This window comes from Alexandromys fortis, unplaced genomic scaffold (genome assembly GCF_014885135.2).
Source record: "Alexandromys fortis isolate MF-2015 unplaced genomic scaffold, M_Fortis_MF-2015_v1.1 scaffold_31, whole genome shotgun sequence".
NCBI lineage: Eukaryota > Metazoa > Chordata > Mammalia > Rodentia > Cricetidae > Alexandromys > Alexandromys fortis.
The window spans coordinates 12821676-12837301 of record NW_026067974.1 but is presented as its reverse complement, the minus strand read 5'-3'; the positions used below and the strand labels follow the sequence as shown (position 1 = coordinate 12837301).

The window sequence follows — 15626 nt, the reverse complement described above, 5'->3', positions numbered from 1 at the left end:
TACCAGACTAGAAGTGACCTTTTGCCGAGCCCATTCAGCCTGGGAACCCCAAGCCTGATTTCCCAAGCAGGGAAAAGGTTTTCAGTATCTCTGTGGAAAAGGGAATTGGGGTGGCTCCAGGGACGGCTGAAGGCCAGATATGGGAGCAGGGCAGCCTGTGTCCTAGACCTCTGTGCTAAGGAATCTTCTGCGCCTGCTCATAATTGCCAGCTCCTTGGTGTATACTAGGAAGAAGATGGTTTGCGCCTCCATTAGGGACGATCGCCATAGTTGCCCCACTTCCTGCCCCAACGAAAGATTTTGAGTGCCAGTGGAGTCCAGAGACCTAGGGCTAAGTGCAAAAGCCAACAGTAACCTGGAATGAACCCTGGCGAGCCACCTGCCTTCTCTTGGCCTTCCTTTCTCTACTAGATAAGGGGATGGGGTTCCATGATCTCCCCGAATGGTCACCTAATCTCTGGGAACCGGAGAGAACAAGTCCGACGCCACACTCTGAGGTCGGAGTCAGCGAGATTTCCGCTGGAGGGTACACAGGGAGAGGTCGTTTTAGGGAAAAGACTAAAAGCCCTGTATGTTTCATTTCTCACCTTAATCCTGTCTGTTCTGACGATTCTAAGAGAAACCTAGAGACCTTTGTAGGCCGGCGTCCCTTCTGTAACCTTAACATCATTCTTGTCTTTTTCTCCCTCTCACTAACAGCGCCACAAGTTTTCGGGACAGTGGTAACTCAGTGTAGAGATGGGGTGGAGGCGTAAAACCCCTTTGAAGAAGATGGTATAGGGCAAGGATCTTACAAGGATACTGGGCATGATAAAAATATTTGCTTACACCTAATACACGCTTCTTCTGGATCTCAGCTTGATCTTAAAAGGCTGAAGTGCGTTTGTGGATGAGAAAAAAACTAAAGGAAAGAGAGAAGATGTAGAGCACACTCGGAGGACCTGGTTCCTTCCCCCAGCTCACATTCCTCCGCCCCGGTCCCGCTGCCGCAGCCTCCACTGCCAAGGGGGCCCTAGACTCCCGCTCCGAACTATTCCAACCATCCTGAACAGGGTGGGGCGCCCCTCCCTGGGGCGCCCCTCCCGGGTTAGTCTCCCCTTCTGCCCCGGTTCCTCCCTTTCTGGGGTGGGGCCAGCCAATGGCCGATGAGACTCCGGGTTTGGCCTGGGAGCCAGGGCAGCTCGCGGATTCCCCGCCCCACAGTTCTGGCCGGTATCCCGGTGCGCACGGACGTGGCTCGAGTTTCCTCTGCTCTAGGCTCCTGCTCGCTTTCGCCTCTCTCGCTCCTCCTTCTCTCCCGGTCTCCCGCTCCGGCTCCAGCCGGCCGGCCCCGCACAGCTTCGGGAAGCCATGGAGGATGTCACGCTCCGTATCGTCGAGCGGCCGTATTCCGGTTATCCCGACGCCTCCTCAGAGGGCCCGGAGGCCACCCCAGTGGAGGCACCGGCCACGGAGGAGCCGTCAGGGACCGGCTCTGACGAGCTGATCAAGTCGGACCAGGTAAACGGTGTACTAGTGCTGAGCCTTCTGGATAAAATCATCGGCGCCGTTGACCAGATCCAGCTGACCCAAGCCCAGCTGGAGGAGCGACAGGCGGAGATGGAGGGTGCTGTGCAGAGCATCCAGGGCGAGCTCAGTAAGCTGGGCAAGGCGCACGCCACCACGAGCAACACCGTGAGCAAGTTGCTGGAGAAGGTGCGCAAGGTCAGCGTCAACGTGAAGACGGTGCGCGGCAGCCTGGAGCGCCAGGCCGGCCAGATAAAGAAGCTGGAGGTCAACGAGGCAGAGCTGCTGCGGCGCCGCAACTTTAAAGTCATGATCTACCAGGTGAGCCCGCGGGCAGACTGAGCCCAGTGTTGGGGGGCGGTGGTATCCCGCCTGCGGCCCCGGCCCTGAGATCTGGGTGGGGACACCCGGCTGAGGTTCTCTGCCAACCTGGCCCCGTGGGAGCGGTCAGGAGCTCCTCCCTCCTTCCTGCAAACTCAGCTGGAGGGGGCTACGGGTTGTGGCGGACTCTTGGGGCGCACAAAGGGGCTCATCGCGAGTCTCCCCGGGACCCAGGCTTCTCCCTGCGGTCTGTAACTCCTAGCGTTAAAGTTAACGGGTTGGACTTGGGAACTCTGAATGCTTCCAGTTTGTCTCTGTCAAATGTCTTCCCACTTGGAGGAAGTTTTGTGCGGGAAACACCTGAGGTCTCTGGTGGTCTTTTAGGGACCCTCTGTAAGCGGACACTAACTGTGGGGCCCGGGGCCCGGGGCCTGGGGCCTCCGGTACTGTGGGCCCGATATAGCGGGTGATTCAGGGCTCAGGCACGCACCGGCGGGGGCGCCATGCAAGAGACACGACCGTCAGCCCCCCTCACCCTACCCCGCGCCCCCGCACCAGCCTCGGCTGCCCACGCGCGTCCCCTTGATGCGATCTGTCCCTGGCCTCCAGGCACTTTCAGGTCCTTGGGGACACCCTGTCTCGCGGTGCTCCGGCGCCCTTAGAGCAGGTGGGGCGGGTAGGGGTGGGCGTTAGGAGAGCGAATGGGGCTGGTGGAGGTGGCGGTCTGGGCTTGGTGAATCACCTTCCCTCCCCCGCATAACTGTGGGGGCGGTGTCCCCAGCACTGAAGGGTCTAGCGGGTGGAGTCTGGCACACTCAGGCTCCACCCTTTGCTTTCTTTGCACCTTTCTGGGTTCCTCCTGCCTGGATACAACTGTAGATTTTGTATCCTAACCCCTAAACCTGCTGCGAGTCTCAAGGTTGATTTGCCCCTGCACGCCCCATTATCTGACCCCACTAATAGTAAGCCTGAGCTGGTACTCTTTCCCTGGAGTGTGCTTGGGCCCTGCCTCCTCCTGGCTGGGCCTAGTTGATGCTCCTACTCCTAATCCTGAAGGCAATGGAAAGAAACGGAAGACTAAATTTCCCACATGCCCCACCGTCAAGAACCTGTATCAGGAAGCTGTGGTCGCTAACTGCTCTGAGCCTTGCTTGATTTACCACATGGTGTGAGATGAGGTGCTTAGCTTCGTTTCCCTAAGGGGGTAATCAAGAGCAACGCAGGTGGGAACAGTGTCTGGGGGAGAACTGAGCAGATCGAGACTTTGGTAGTAGGACAGAGGCAGAAACGGGACCTCCCGGTTCCTGCCTCTACATACTGCTGAGGGACCCTTCCAGTGGGGCCTGTAGAAGTTTTGCCTTAAAAAAAAAAAAAAAAAGAACAGCAAACAAACCTTTGAGGCAGGCAGATCTCTGTGAGTTCTAGGCCAGCCTGGTCTACAAGAGCTAGTGCCAGGACAGGCTCCAAAGCTACAGAGAAACCCTGTCTCGAAAAACTTTAAAAAAAAAAAAAAGAACAAAAGTTTTGCTTTGCTTGCCGATGCATACCCACGGCCCCATCATCACAGAGGCCAAGGCAGCCTGGGACGTATAACACAACCCTGTCTTCAAACAAAAACGTTTTGTTTCTCCCATTTATAAGCACCCACTTGGTAGGAGAAAGTGCTCACCTAGAGCTGTCCCCTTGCAATCTAACTGCTTAGCAGTAGGAGGTTTGGGACCGCCCCCCCCCATGGGTTGTTTTCAGAACCTGTGTGGCCCTTGAAGGTGACATGTGGGGAAAGAGAACAGGACCTGAGATCGTAGCTAGCTTTCTTCTTCAGAACCTGTGCTAATCACAAAGAACTTGGATTTTAAATGTCCTGGGTTGTGCAACTTGGGGGACACGTTTTATCAGCCTGGAGGTAAACCTTCCTGTGTTGAAGCGGGGGAATTCTGAGAGAAAGGGCTGGGATTAGGTGGATGGGGGACTTCTCTGCTGAAGTCAGCATCCTCTCTGCTCTCATTCCCTCCACCTCCAGCATTTGGCAGTCATCGCTGTCTGAATAGTCGCATGGGGGACACTCACTAGATGTCTTTGGCTACATGTGAACCAAGCCAGAGAGCTGAGTGAGGTAGGGTGACTCGAGGCCGGAAAGACAGCTAAGTCATAAACAGTACTGGCTGCTGTTGCAGAGAGCCAGGCCTTGGTTCCCCACACCCAAATGGTGAGTAACAACAATCTAACTCCAGCTCCAGCAGTCTGATACCCTCTTCTGCCTCTGCAGGGACACTGCACGCATGTGGTACATACAGGCACCCCATACACACACACACATTCAGACCCCCCACCCACACACCCAGAATCTGAAAAGGAAGAGTTGCTCAAGTTAAGCCACTAACCCACAGGGGAAAGAATTAACAAAGAATTAAAATGGTCTCTAACTCTAGGACATGCTCGGAGGTGAGGACTAACTTGCAGTGCATGGGGCAGGGCTCAGGCTGGCAGAGCTTCCTTGAGCTAACCCACAAATGTGCCAGGTCACTGTGAAAGGGTAGGGGGTTGCAGCAAAGCTTCTTGCTCTCCTCCCAGGTCTGTAGAGGTCCACAGCCTGAGAAAAGAATGAGGTAAAAATAGCCATGTATCTTGGCAGGCCTAATAGGGAAGACTGGGGGCGGCAAGCATTTATGGGAAACTCAGGATAAGGAGATGGCCAGGCAGAGAGAGCTAGAGAGCGAGCGGGGGTGGATGGGTGGCGGGAACCTGATTGGAAAGGGACTCCCAGACAGTGTGAGGGTTTTTTTTTTTTTTTTTTTTTTTTTTTTTGAGACAGGATTTCTCTGTAGCTTTGGAGCCTGTCCTGGAACTAGCTCTTGTAGACTCGGCTGGCCTCGAACTCACAGAGATCCTCCTGCCTCTGCCTCCCCAGTGCTGGGATTAAAGACACACCACCACCGCCCAGCTTCGATGTGAGTTGTTTTGTTTTTTTTTTTAAGAGGGAAGAGGGAATGAGATTCTACCTTCCCTGCTTTAGGTGTGGGAGGTCATGAAGTGGCAAAGGGGACACTGTAGAAGAAGGTACCCAAGGGTCTGGAATTCCCAGTAGTGGGATCAGGGTGGGGGGATTCCTTGTGTGGCTATAAACAAAAGCTAGCAGTTTGGCATCTCATTCTGAGCTATGGAGCAACCCTTAGCTAGGGAACAGCGAATTCTACAGGGAGAAGTGAGTTCTTCTCGTGGTGGTACTCAGGGATTCTGGGAAGGCTGCGTTACAGTGTGTGGATGGAAGCAGTTGCTCTAAAATTCCATGCAACTCCGGAGAGTTGAAATCCACACAGCAGCCACTGTACAAGTGATGATTCGGATGGCTTCAGAGCTATATTAGAATCTAGAAGGGGGAATAAAGGAGAAAAAAATGCTTTCTGGAAGTTGTAATTTTTCCAGCCTCAGGCATGCTAGGCAAGTGATTTACTGTTGCCCCATATCCCCAAACCATGGACTAGTTTGGATGAGGCGAAGTTGGTCCCCATTAGATCTGCTCCAAGGGCTTGGGCATAGGACCCAGAAGCGTTGAAGAGCTTAGGTTACTTACCGGCATTCCAGGGGAGGACAGTATGGTTGGAATGAAAGTTTGCTGGCTTCTTCTCCTCAAATCTTCACCCAGCCTTAATTCCTTCCTTCCTGTCCTCCCAGAGAATCACAGACACCTTTCTCTGGAAAAACCCTAAACTTTAATCTAAAAATACTTGAAGCCTGTTGCCCTGGTCCCTTCCCTCCCGCGAAGACTCATCACTGTGGAGTGTGTCCCACGTCACTCCTACTAACAGATGACTTTAGGCTGTCTCTCTTGGTCATGGACTCCAAAGCAGACAAGGTGTTTTTAGGGGGGCATTCCCAGCACTGAAGGCAAGCTTACCACCTGCCCACCTACCCCATTTTTAAAAATCAAAGCTGACTGTTATAAAAGCCAAAGTTAAGAAGGTGAGACTAGCTGGAGTCATGGCTCTGAGGTTAAGAACACTGACTGCTTTTCCTCGGGACCTGGGTTCAATTCCCAGCACCCACATGGCTTCTCACAGCTGTCTGGACTCTAGTTCCAGGGAGCCCGGCACCCTCACAGAGACATACATGCAAGCAAAACACTAAAGTTCATTAAATAAAAATAAATAAGACTTTTTAAAAAAAGGTGAGACAAGGGCATAAAGCGGCCGGTGACAGCAAGAGGAGACGGAGTATTATGGTAAGCAACAGTCTCAGAGATGAGGGGGAGCTTCTGCAATTTTTGGAAGCCCGTCAACGTGACTGTTTCACCATTCTGCCCTTCAGGCCCTCTGAGCTAGACGGTAACCAGCTTCATCCTCTCCGTGGTGTGTCTTAGGAAGCTGGGGCCCAGACTGGGGGAAGTCAGCGCCTGTTGTCACTTAAGTGGTGAGGGGTGAAAACCAGCCAGCTGACTGTGCTGGTGCTCAGTCGGACCCCCAGCTCTCTGGAGGCCATGGAAACAGGATTGTGAGCTAGAGGTCAGCCTGCGCTACTTGGGGAGACCCTCTCAAAACAATCACCAGCACCCCAAACATGCAAACAGGGAATAGGAATCTAGCTTTGTTGTAGAATGCTTGCTTAGCATGCCTTAAAGCCCTGGGTTCCTTCTCTAGTACCACGTAAATTGACTGGGTGTGCATGTAATTCTCTAGTACCACGTAAATTGACTGGGTGTGCATGTAGAGGCGTGGGGGGGGGGATTAGAAGTTCAAGGTCACTCTCAGCTACCTCGCCTGGTTGAGGCCAACCTGAGCTACAAGAGATGTGGATTCAACAATAAGCAAAATTGGCAAGATCCTGGGTGTGTTGCTCCTTACCTGGGTGCTCTGTGGTGTGCGTGTATACATACATGTGTATGTGTGCAGACACATTTACTGTGTTGGCTACAAGTGGCCAGCAGTGGGACATTGATGGCCATTAGCTGCTCCAGCTCCTGGGTGCTGAAGTAGAAGTAAGAATGGTTGGGCTGGAGAGATGGCTCAGGGGTTAAGAACCCTGGCTGCTTCTCCAGAAGTCCTGAGTTCAATCTATAGTGAGATCTGGTGCCCTCTTCTGGCACGCAGGCATACATGTGACCAGAACACCGTATAAATAATAAATAACCACAATCTTAAAAAGAAAGAAAGAAAGAAAGAAAGAAAGAAAGAAAGAAAGAAAGAAAGAAAAAGAAAAATGGTTGCCCAGCCCCATGGCAGTGGGAGGGGACGGTGCCCAATGGAAGGATTAAATTCCAGGTCAGTCACGGGTACCCCTCGCTGAGGCTCCCGTTCTAGGGGAGAGCCACTTCCCACCTCCCATCTCCCTGCTGCTTTTACCTCCCTCCCGCACTCGGCAGGTTGGGACCTGCTGCTGCTTTGGGGTTTTATGAATCCGTGCCTTACTGAACAGTGCTATTGTCCAAGTCTGCTGTTCCCTTTAATTGTCCCTCTCCTGAGTTCTCACCCAAAGCAAGAGTGTGGACTCAGCTCTTGAGGGGGTCAGAAGCCACCTCGGGAACCCCATAGGCCTGAAGACGGTTTCTCCCTGTGTTATAGTGTCTGACATTCTAAACCCTGGGTAGCGAGGGAGGCAGGAGGTAGAAACATGGCCGAAGGGAAGTAGCCAGAGTGTCCCTCTTCTGTGCATGTTCCTTTCCTTATTTGTGGTGACACCCATGCATGCCCCCCCCCTCAAGGAATAAAAAGAAGGGAGTGTGTGTCTCTTCTGCTCATTGGAGCCTCCCTGTTAGAATTTACCAATTGGTGTTGAAACATTCCGGCTCCGTTCCTTGGCAGCCTCTTTTCTCCTTCTCCCCAGCCCCTCAATAGCCGTAGTCATGTCCTGCATGACAGTGGCATCCCGAGGGTAGAAGTGGGGAGCCCAAGGAAAGGACCGAGGAACATTCTAGAGAACAGGAGGGAGGTGGAAGGGGTTCAGTTGAAGCTGTGTTTATTAATTCATGGGCTTGCATTCATCCCACCCCTTCTAGCCCCAGGGCCCTCCCAAAGAAGCGTTTCAAATGTGGTTTGGGCCCACCCTAATCCATTCCGGAGCCTCTCCCTCTTCAACCAGATTCAGCTCTGCGTGCCACAGAGAACTCTTCCTGTCAACTTGCCCGCACCCATCCCAAGTGCCATTTAAACCCCTTTTCCTCATCTTAGCCCAAGAAGAAGCCGAATGCACCCTTCGGCCCGGCCACGCCCAAGATCGTGCCTCTTGACCTTCTGCCTGAGACTGAGCCCTTTCACCTGAAGCCTGAAACAGTACCTGGGCACCCAGCCTTTGAGCAGATGCCCAGTCCACTGCCCAATTACCCAGAGCCTGGGCCCCGACCCATCCCAGAGGAGCCAACAGCTGGCGGGAGCATGTAGGATCTCCTGGGACCCTAGGGCCAGTGGGCACAGAGCGTCTCTCCTGGCTACCCTCAGCTCATCTCCTGATGGAAGTCAGTGCCTTGATGGCCTGTCCTTTCAAGCTGTTGTCCGTTGAACAACATGGGCTGGGAATGGGTGTTAGAAAAATGCTTGCGTTGTGCAGTGCTCAGGCAACTGTGGTGTGTGCAGAGAGGGCGGGAGGTAAACACAAGGGTCCTCCCCTTCTTGGAGGTGATATTTTGTTCTCCAGTGCTGGGGATGGACCCCCGAGCCTCATGCATGCTAAGCAAGTGCCCAACCACAGAACTGTATCCCTTGATGTCTTTTTGAATTGTAGCTCTGCCAGCACCAGACTTGAGCTGCACCCGAAGGCTGCCTTGCATGAAGCTGCATGAAACTGGGCGTGTCTTCTGATTCTCTCTCCCACCCCACCCCAGGGACAGGCCAGTTTGGCTCAGAGCCTCTCTGAAGGGGGGCCTTCATGAGGCCCAGGCCTGGGAGCTGTTCCGTGCTCTCTTCACCCACTCCCTGTAGCTGAGGAAAACATTTACACTTACTTTTTTTTTTTCATTTTCTTTTAGAAAATGTTTTGCAAAGGGATCCCTTATGTTTGCCAGATCCTGCCTTGGGTGGGGCACCCAAAAGTTGCCAGCTCGGAGAAGCCCAAAGGGAAGACCTTTTAGCTGGCTCCAGTGCACAAGGCTTCTCAACTCCTTGTTTATCTCTTTCCTCCATAATCATCACCCTAAGGAACACTGGTAGATTTTTTTTTCCCATCTACCTCCCTCATGATAGTTGAATACTATAGATATGATATGTGATGGTTTATATACGGACGTTCTTTGGAGGACCACAAAACCATTCTAATATCCAAGGCCCTTCTGAGAGTTAGTTTTCATCCTCTTGGGAACAACGCCATCCCTGCTAAGGGTGCTATAGTAGAAGAGAGCCCCCTCCTGCCTTTGATGTCTTATTTCCTTGTCCTGGTAACCTAAAGCAGAGGTCCTGGCCTTTTAGAACTTCCTCTTCATTTCTCCGTCATAAAGGATCTTCCAGAAGGGGAGCAGAGAAAAATGTAGAGCTGAATAAAAGTCAATAACTATATATCTATATATAAGAAAGGAAACGAAAAGAAAGGAAAAAAAATAATCTTCTGCCCCACAACGCAGCCTCTTCTAATGTGCTCTCTCAGCAGATCTGGGGTCTTAGAACCATCTCCACTGTCTTTCTCGGCCCAGCTGTAGACAGAGCTGGTTAACATTAAATCAAGAGAGGCTCCCCTGCACAGCTGGGCAGTACCTGCCCCTTCTGAAATGCTGAGGCCATAGCGATGCTCAGTTAGATTATAATCAGAAAATGATTTATTTTATTTATTTATTTTTTTTGCAGCAGGGTTGGGAGGTGAAGTGTAGAAGGTGGGAACCTCCCTGTGGGGGGGTCTCTCTACGTCCATCCTGGACTGGTGCCTTCCTGGCTTGGGCAGCTGTGTGTGTTTGGCAGGGGCTGGGGAGGCTGTGCATGCATTTGTTTGGACCTGATCATTAAAGGTAACTCTGGAATCCAAGCCTGTTGGGAGTGGTGGTTTTGTTTAATAAAAACGGGAAACCGGAACAAGCAGACCCCTCCCGTCTTGCTCTCCCTGAGGCCCCTCCGTGGCTCTAATCACTCTGCCAGGGCACTAGGGTTGAGACAAAGGTACCTGGCCCCGAGGGGCCCAGAGTAAGGGGAGGTGCTTTTGGATTGTGTTGGTGGCTGTTGTAGCAACAGGCAGACTGGGTGGGCCCAAGGCAGCACTCCAAGGCTGTGAGTCATGAGGGAAGCCTGACTTGGAAATGGGGGTGGAAAAGAGAAATCCATTAATGGAGGGGAAAAGCTAATCGTGATGTTCAGAACCAGCCTGCAGGACATTGCTCCGGGACTCAGGCCAAGTTATTTTTCTTACCCCACCCCCAACCTTCCACCCAGATGATGTCTCCAGGAAGAGCCACCAGTCCAGGGAAGCCCACCACGAAGGGGGTTACATTTCCCAGGCACCTTTCCCAGAAAAGTTTAGGCATAGCTTTTTCCTCTCCGGGATTGCTCCCCGACACTGCAGCAATGGAAGCTGGCAGGCAGGAAAAGCCTGTAGTTGTCTGAGCTCAGCTGGCGAAGACCTTTGTCTAGAAAGCTAAAGGCCAGGGAGACGGGCTAGTTCTGCCTTCGGGGATTGGGGTGGGAGAGTCAGGAGTGTAGGAGTGGGCAGGGATTTGTTCCCCAGGAGTTGGGACTGTTTCCCGACTATTCCTTGTTCTGTCCACATTGCTGAGGGGTGTGGGGGTGATCTTTTCTACTCTTTGGTAAGAGATATGGTGGAGATGAAAGATCGACAAAAAATTTAATTTTACAAACTAAGGTAGAAAAAAAATTAAAACAGGATATCCCTGTGTAGTTCTGACTGGCCTGGAACTCACTTTGTAGACCAGGCTGGCCTCCAATTCACGGAGAGCAACCTGCTTTGTCTCCTGAGTGCCATAAAAGGTAACTCTGGAATCCAAGCCTGAGATGAAAGACCTGCATCACCAAGCCTGGCCCAAGAGGTTATTTTTTTTTCTTTGTTTGTTTGCTTTTTGAGATAGGGTTTTTCTGTGTAGCCTGACTGTCTTAGAACTTGCTCTGTAGACCAGGCTGGCCAGCTCACAGAGATCCACCTGCCTCTGCCTCCAGAGTGCTACCACAGCCTAGCTTTATATACATATACTGGAACCACAGGCAGATCTGGGTTGAGATGCATGGAAGAGGTGGCAGGGTGTTTAATCCTAGGAAATACTAAAATGATTTGTAAACCCTAAAGATGTCAGTCTCTAGGTGCAGGCAGGATGACTGCAAGAGACTCAAAGTCAGAAGTAATGCTAAGAGAGGCTGGGATCTTCCTATAGTCACTATAAGAAAATCATTCTTTCAATGCCTCGGTGAATAAGAGGCACATACCCTAGAAGTCCAGTGATAGTACCAAGCCCCGTTTATGGCTGGTGGAGACTACAAATCCCAGCATGCTTTGTGTTCAGGCTACCTTGCTTGCTGGGAGGTGTAGTAAAGTAATAGATAGCTTGGGGTGGCTTGGTGCCCAATAGAGCTGGTGCTCAGTTGGGAGACGAGGTGGAGACAGCATTCCCTCTTTGTTCCTGTTAATGTTATTGACAAGGAGGGAAGGAAGTTGGGAGGAGGTGTTCCTAGTTTCTAATGTAAACCAGGAAACCCGAGGGGATACGAAAGGGAGGGAATAGGAAAGGGATTGGGTGTGGGGAAGGGATTTCTGGAACAGGTGGCATAAAGATTTCATGTAGCCTACGACTAGGTGTGTCTCTGTGTATTCCTTTTTTTTAAATTTTTCTTTTTGTGTGTATCTTTCTATGAGAAGAACCAGTTTATGTTGCCTCATTTTCTCAGGGGATGGGGTAATTGCATAATTCTGGAAAATGACCTTGAGAAAACATTTTAGAAAAAATGCACCCTCCCCTTCACTCCGTGGACTTAAATACTTAAAAAGAGTTTGGGACTCTATAGGAGCCCCCATTTTCGATCCGGGCCAGACCCTTTTCCGTTCTGTGCTCACGTCTATTCTTCGGTGGTGGTGGTGTGTGCTGGGGGATCCTAAAATGAAGGAATGTCGATCCCAAGTCAGGGTATTGAAAAACCACAGAATCGAAAACAGGGCTGGTGCTAGGGCCTCTGAGAGGAAGAGAGAGCGAAGGCTGACTTTGACATCCGGGATTGTAGGTAGACCAAGATCACTTTCCCTACCCCTGGCTCTTTAAGCTCTGGCCTTACCAGAAACGGGGCTGCAGGCAGAGCTCTTCCCCCCTAAGACTGGATCAAATCCTAAGAACACATTTCCTTTACTTTAGCTTAAAGCTGCCCTACGTGGGGTCCACCTGGGATGGCTCTGAGCTCACCCCTAACGCATTCCAACCTAAACTCCCAAACCGACTTTCTGTCTCGTTTGGGGCAGCGAGTAAATCAGGACACTAGAGGGCGCTCTGCTATTGACAAAGTTAAGCTGTTCTTTCCGGAGGCACAATGGCTCACAGCAATCATAGATAGGGGTAGCGGTAGCCATAAGTGTGCAAGGGTTTCGGGGTCCCTGGCCATATTTAGCTCTAGTGCGATCATAATGTCTGACCCGAAGCTTGGCTCTCTCCTCCTGTGTGTATAGCGACAATCCAACGCACAGGTTGTGACCAGCCTGTACTGGGCACTGTGGTGTTAAAAAGTGAATAACTTTGGTGGATTTCACTCTTGCAATATAAATCCCATGCTCTCTCCCAGAATCGCCACTACCCTACTCGGTTTCGCCCGAGGTCCCATTCCTCAGCCCTCGCTCTGCCCGCTCCGGTGGGCTCTGTTCTCCTCTTAGGATGAAGTCTTATCTCGGCTCTGTTCTCCTCTTAGGATGAGGTCAAGCTGCCCGCCAAACTGAGCGTGAGCAAGTCGCTGAAAGAGTCGGAGGCGCTGCCAGAGAAGGAAGGTGATGAGCTGGGCGAGGGCGAGCGGCCCGAGGAGGACGCCATCGAGCTGTCGTCCGACGAGGCGGTGGAAGTGGAGGAGGTGATCGAGGAGTCCCGCGCCGAGCGCATCAAGCGCAGTGGCCTGCGGCGCGTGGACGACTTCAAGAAGGCCTTCTCCAAGGAGAAGATGGAGAAGACCAAGGTGCGCACGCGCGAGAACCTGGAGAAGACGCGCCTGAAGACGAAGGAGAACCTGGAGAAGACGCGGCACACGCTGGAGAAGCGCATGAACAAGCTGGGCACGCGCCTGGTCCCCGTGGAGCGACGCGAGAAGCTGAAGACATCGCGCGACAAGCTGCGCAAGTCCTTCACGCCCGACCACGTGGTGTATGCGCGCTCGAAGACTGCCGTCTACAAGGTGCCGCCCTTCACCTTCCACGTCAAGAAGATCCGCGAGGGCGAGGTGGAGGTGCTGAAGGCCACCGAGATGGTGGAGGTGGGTCCTGATGACGACGAGGTTGGCGCGGAGCGCGGCGAGGCCACTGACCTGCTGCGCGGGAGCAGCCCCGACGTGCACACGCTGCTGGAGATCACTGAAGAATCAGACGCCGTCCTGGTGGACAAGAGCGACAGCGACTGAGCAGGACTCGCGGGGCTCTGCCCTGGGGGCCAGCGCCTAACCTTGCCTCTCCCCGATCCCCCCCCCCCAACCCCTGCCCACCTCCTTTCTCTTTTTCGAACTTTCTATTTCGCATTCTCCTCAGCCCCAGTCTGGTTGAGCTTTTTCTACGCTGAATACACACCCCCTGGAACAGCACCCCTTCAGAGCACAAGCCTTAGGCCGAGGGAAGGTGGTCTCCCACCACGGACACAGTTTGGACACAGTCTGGGTAGGAAGAAGGAAGAATGGCCCATGCCCTGCTTGTCCTGGTCTAGGATGCTTCTTAGCGCTCTAGTTGGTCCCGTCGGGGATCTGCCTCCCACTCGGCCTCTCCAGCACAGCTTCGGCTCTTCAGCACAGCTTCGTACTCAGCGGCCCCATTCCTGCTTCCTGAGCTGTTTTTTCTTATCCTCACCCCAGGAGACTCTAACGCCAAAATTTTTGAAAGAGGAAAAAGTGAATCCTAAAGATAACCCTTGTAGGGGCAGCCATTTAGTGCCAGCTTGCTATCCCTGGGAGGCTGAGGCGGGAGAATTAAAAATGCAAGGCCCGTCTGGGCTATAGAGTGAGTTCAAAGCCAACTCCCATAACTCAGTGAGACCCTGTTTTCAAAATAAGAAGAGATGATTGGGGTGTATCAGCGATAGGGTCCGTGCTCAGAAGGTGGCGGGGGCAATCAAAGTACCGTGAAGAAAGAATATGTGTAGTGAGACCTTTGCTCCCGTGGGAGGTAGCCCACCGGAAGACCGGAGGGTCTTTCGGGGAACCTAAGGCAATAAGGTGGGGGTGGAGGCAGAGTATGCCTTGACCCTGGATAAAGGTTCCACCGAAGTAAGTAGGAGGAGTCAAGCAGAGCCCAGGGAAGGACGGTCGGTGAGTGTGTGTACGTGGGGGGGGGCACCTTTACAGCTCTACAAAATCTGCACACAAGAGCACCCAAAAGCTTTGGGAAGAAAGGGGAAAATGGGAGAAAGTTGAAATGGAATAAGAAAGAAATGCCCTCATTAACAATACACAGAAACTAAAGCAAGAATCCCATTCTGGTAGGGTCTTCGGATGCAGGACGGTTTCAGGAACAGGAGGGCAGGCAGTCAGTTCTAGAAAGTGTGTTCCAAAGAGAGGTAAGGGGGACTGGATCCTCTGTTCCAGGGTCTGGGAATTGCCTTCTGGGAAGCCTAGTTTTCCAAGCCCAGAAAATTAGGATTCCAGCAGGGGGCAGCAGCAAGCTGTGGAGTTCCGGTGTGTGTGTGTGGGGGGGGGGGATAGAATGGAGAGAGCAAGGTGCTAAGGGTCCCGGCCTCCAGCGCAGATTCCTAGGGGAGCTGGGGCAGCCGCGCTTGCTGACTTGCCCACCTCAGCTCCCACCCAGCAGCTTCTAGCGTGGGTGGGTCTTTCCCTAGTGCAAAGCTGCAGAACTTGCCAAGACCTCCCGACGTTCCTTGCCTTTGAGGGCACCTTACCTGAAAGTTGGGGAAAGGGTTGCTGCTTCTTGTTGGAGGCTTCGTTTCTCTAGTCATTGACCAGGTTTTCTGAGGACACTGGTTCTCCCTTTCACTCCCCATTAATGGTTAGTCAGGAGCAAAGACAACACCTCCCCCAAATGATGGCTAGAAGCTGCTCCCCCCCCACACACTACTTATCTTCCCTGCTCTGCTTTTTTAAAATCGCAGCTAATTGATATTTGGGGTGTGTGTGTGTGTGTTGCGGGGTGGGGGCTGGAAACCACAAACCTTTTATACAATATGAAGCTTTGCTTTTTTTTTTTTTTAATTTTCCTTTTTTTTTTTTTTCTTTCTTGATTCCCTTCCCTCCTCCGAGTGATTGAAGACGCCTAAGCCGAGGAAGGCAGGGAATGTAGGATGAGGTCCCTCTGTGCTGGTGGGCTGAAGGGGCCTAAGTTGTGGGCAGATGCAGTTTCCTGTGGGCTCTAGGGGAGCCCCTCATGTTGCTGTGTTCTGGTGAGCAGCCGGACCAATAAACCTGCTTTTCTAAAAGGATTTGTGTGGAATTATATTGTCCAAAACAGTTACTGAGGGTGTTGAGGGGCAAAGAGAAACCAGGAGTGAAAAGGGGGAAACAAGAGGGAAAAAAGAGGGAGGGAAGAAGGGAGAGAGAGGGAGGGAGAGGGGTGGGTGGAGGGAGCACTTTTGATAAACATTTGCCCGACTTCCCAGAGTACACTGGGGTGGCAGAGGTAAACAACAATAGCCAATGTATTGAGCAGTCTCTGCTGGGACAGTTAGCAGGTTTTTTTTTTTTTTTTTTTTTTCTCTTGTGTTG

The 15626-nt window shown here is 52.3% G+C and overlaps 1 protein-coding gene across 2 annotated transcripts; it reads left to right on the top strand.

Moving 5' to 3' along the window:
- Nucleotides 1-1179: 1179 nt before the first annotated feature.
- Cavin1 (caveolae associated protein 1) lies at nt 1180-15343 on the top strand. 2 transcript variants are annotated; one of them, XM_050156841.1, is made up of 2 exons: nt 1180-1827; nt 7989-9967. In XM_050156841.1, exons 1-2 carry the CDS (start codon nt 1351-1353, stop codon nt 8196-8198), a joined length of 687 nt encoding a protein of 228 aa, XP_050012798.1. In that variant the 5' UTR covers nt 1180-1350; the 3' UTR covers nt 8199-9967. The 2 variants fall into 2 exon arrangements, with proteins under 2 accessions (XP_050012798.1, XP_050012797.1); XM_050156840.1 differs by lacking the exon at nt 7989-9967 and adding an exon at nt 12630-15343 and having other exon boundaries at nt 1185-1827.
- The last annotated feature ends 283 nt before the right edge of the window (nt 15344-15626 follow it).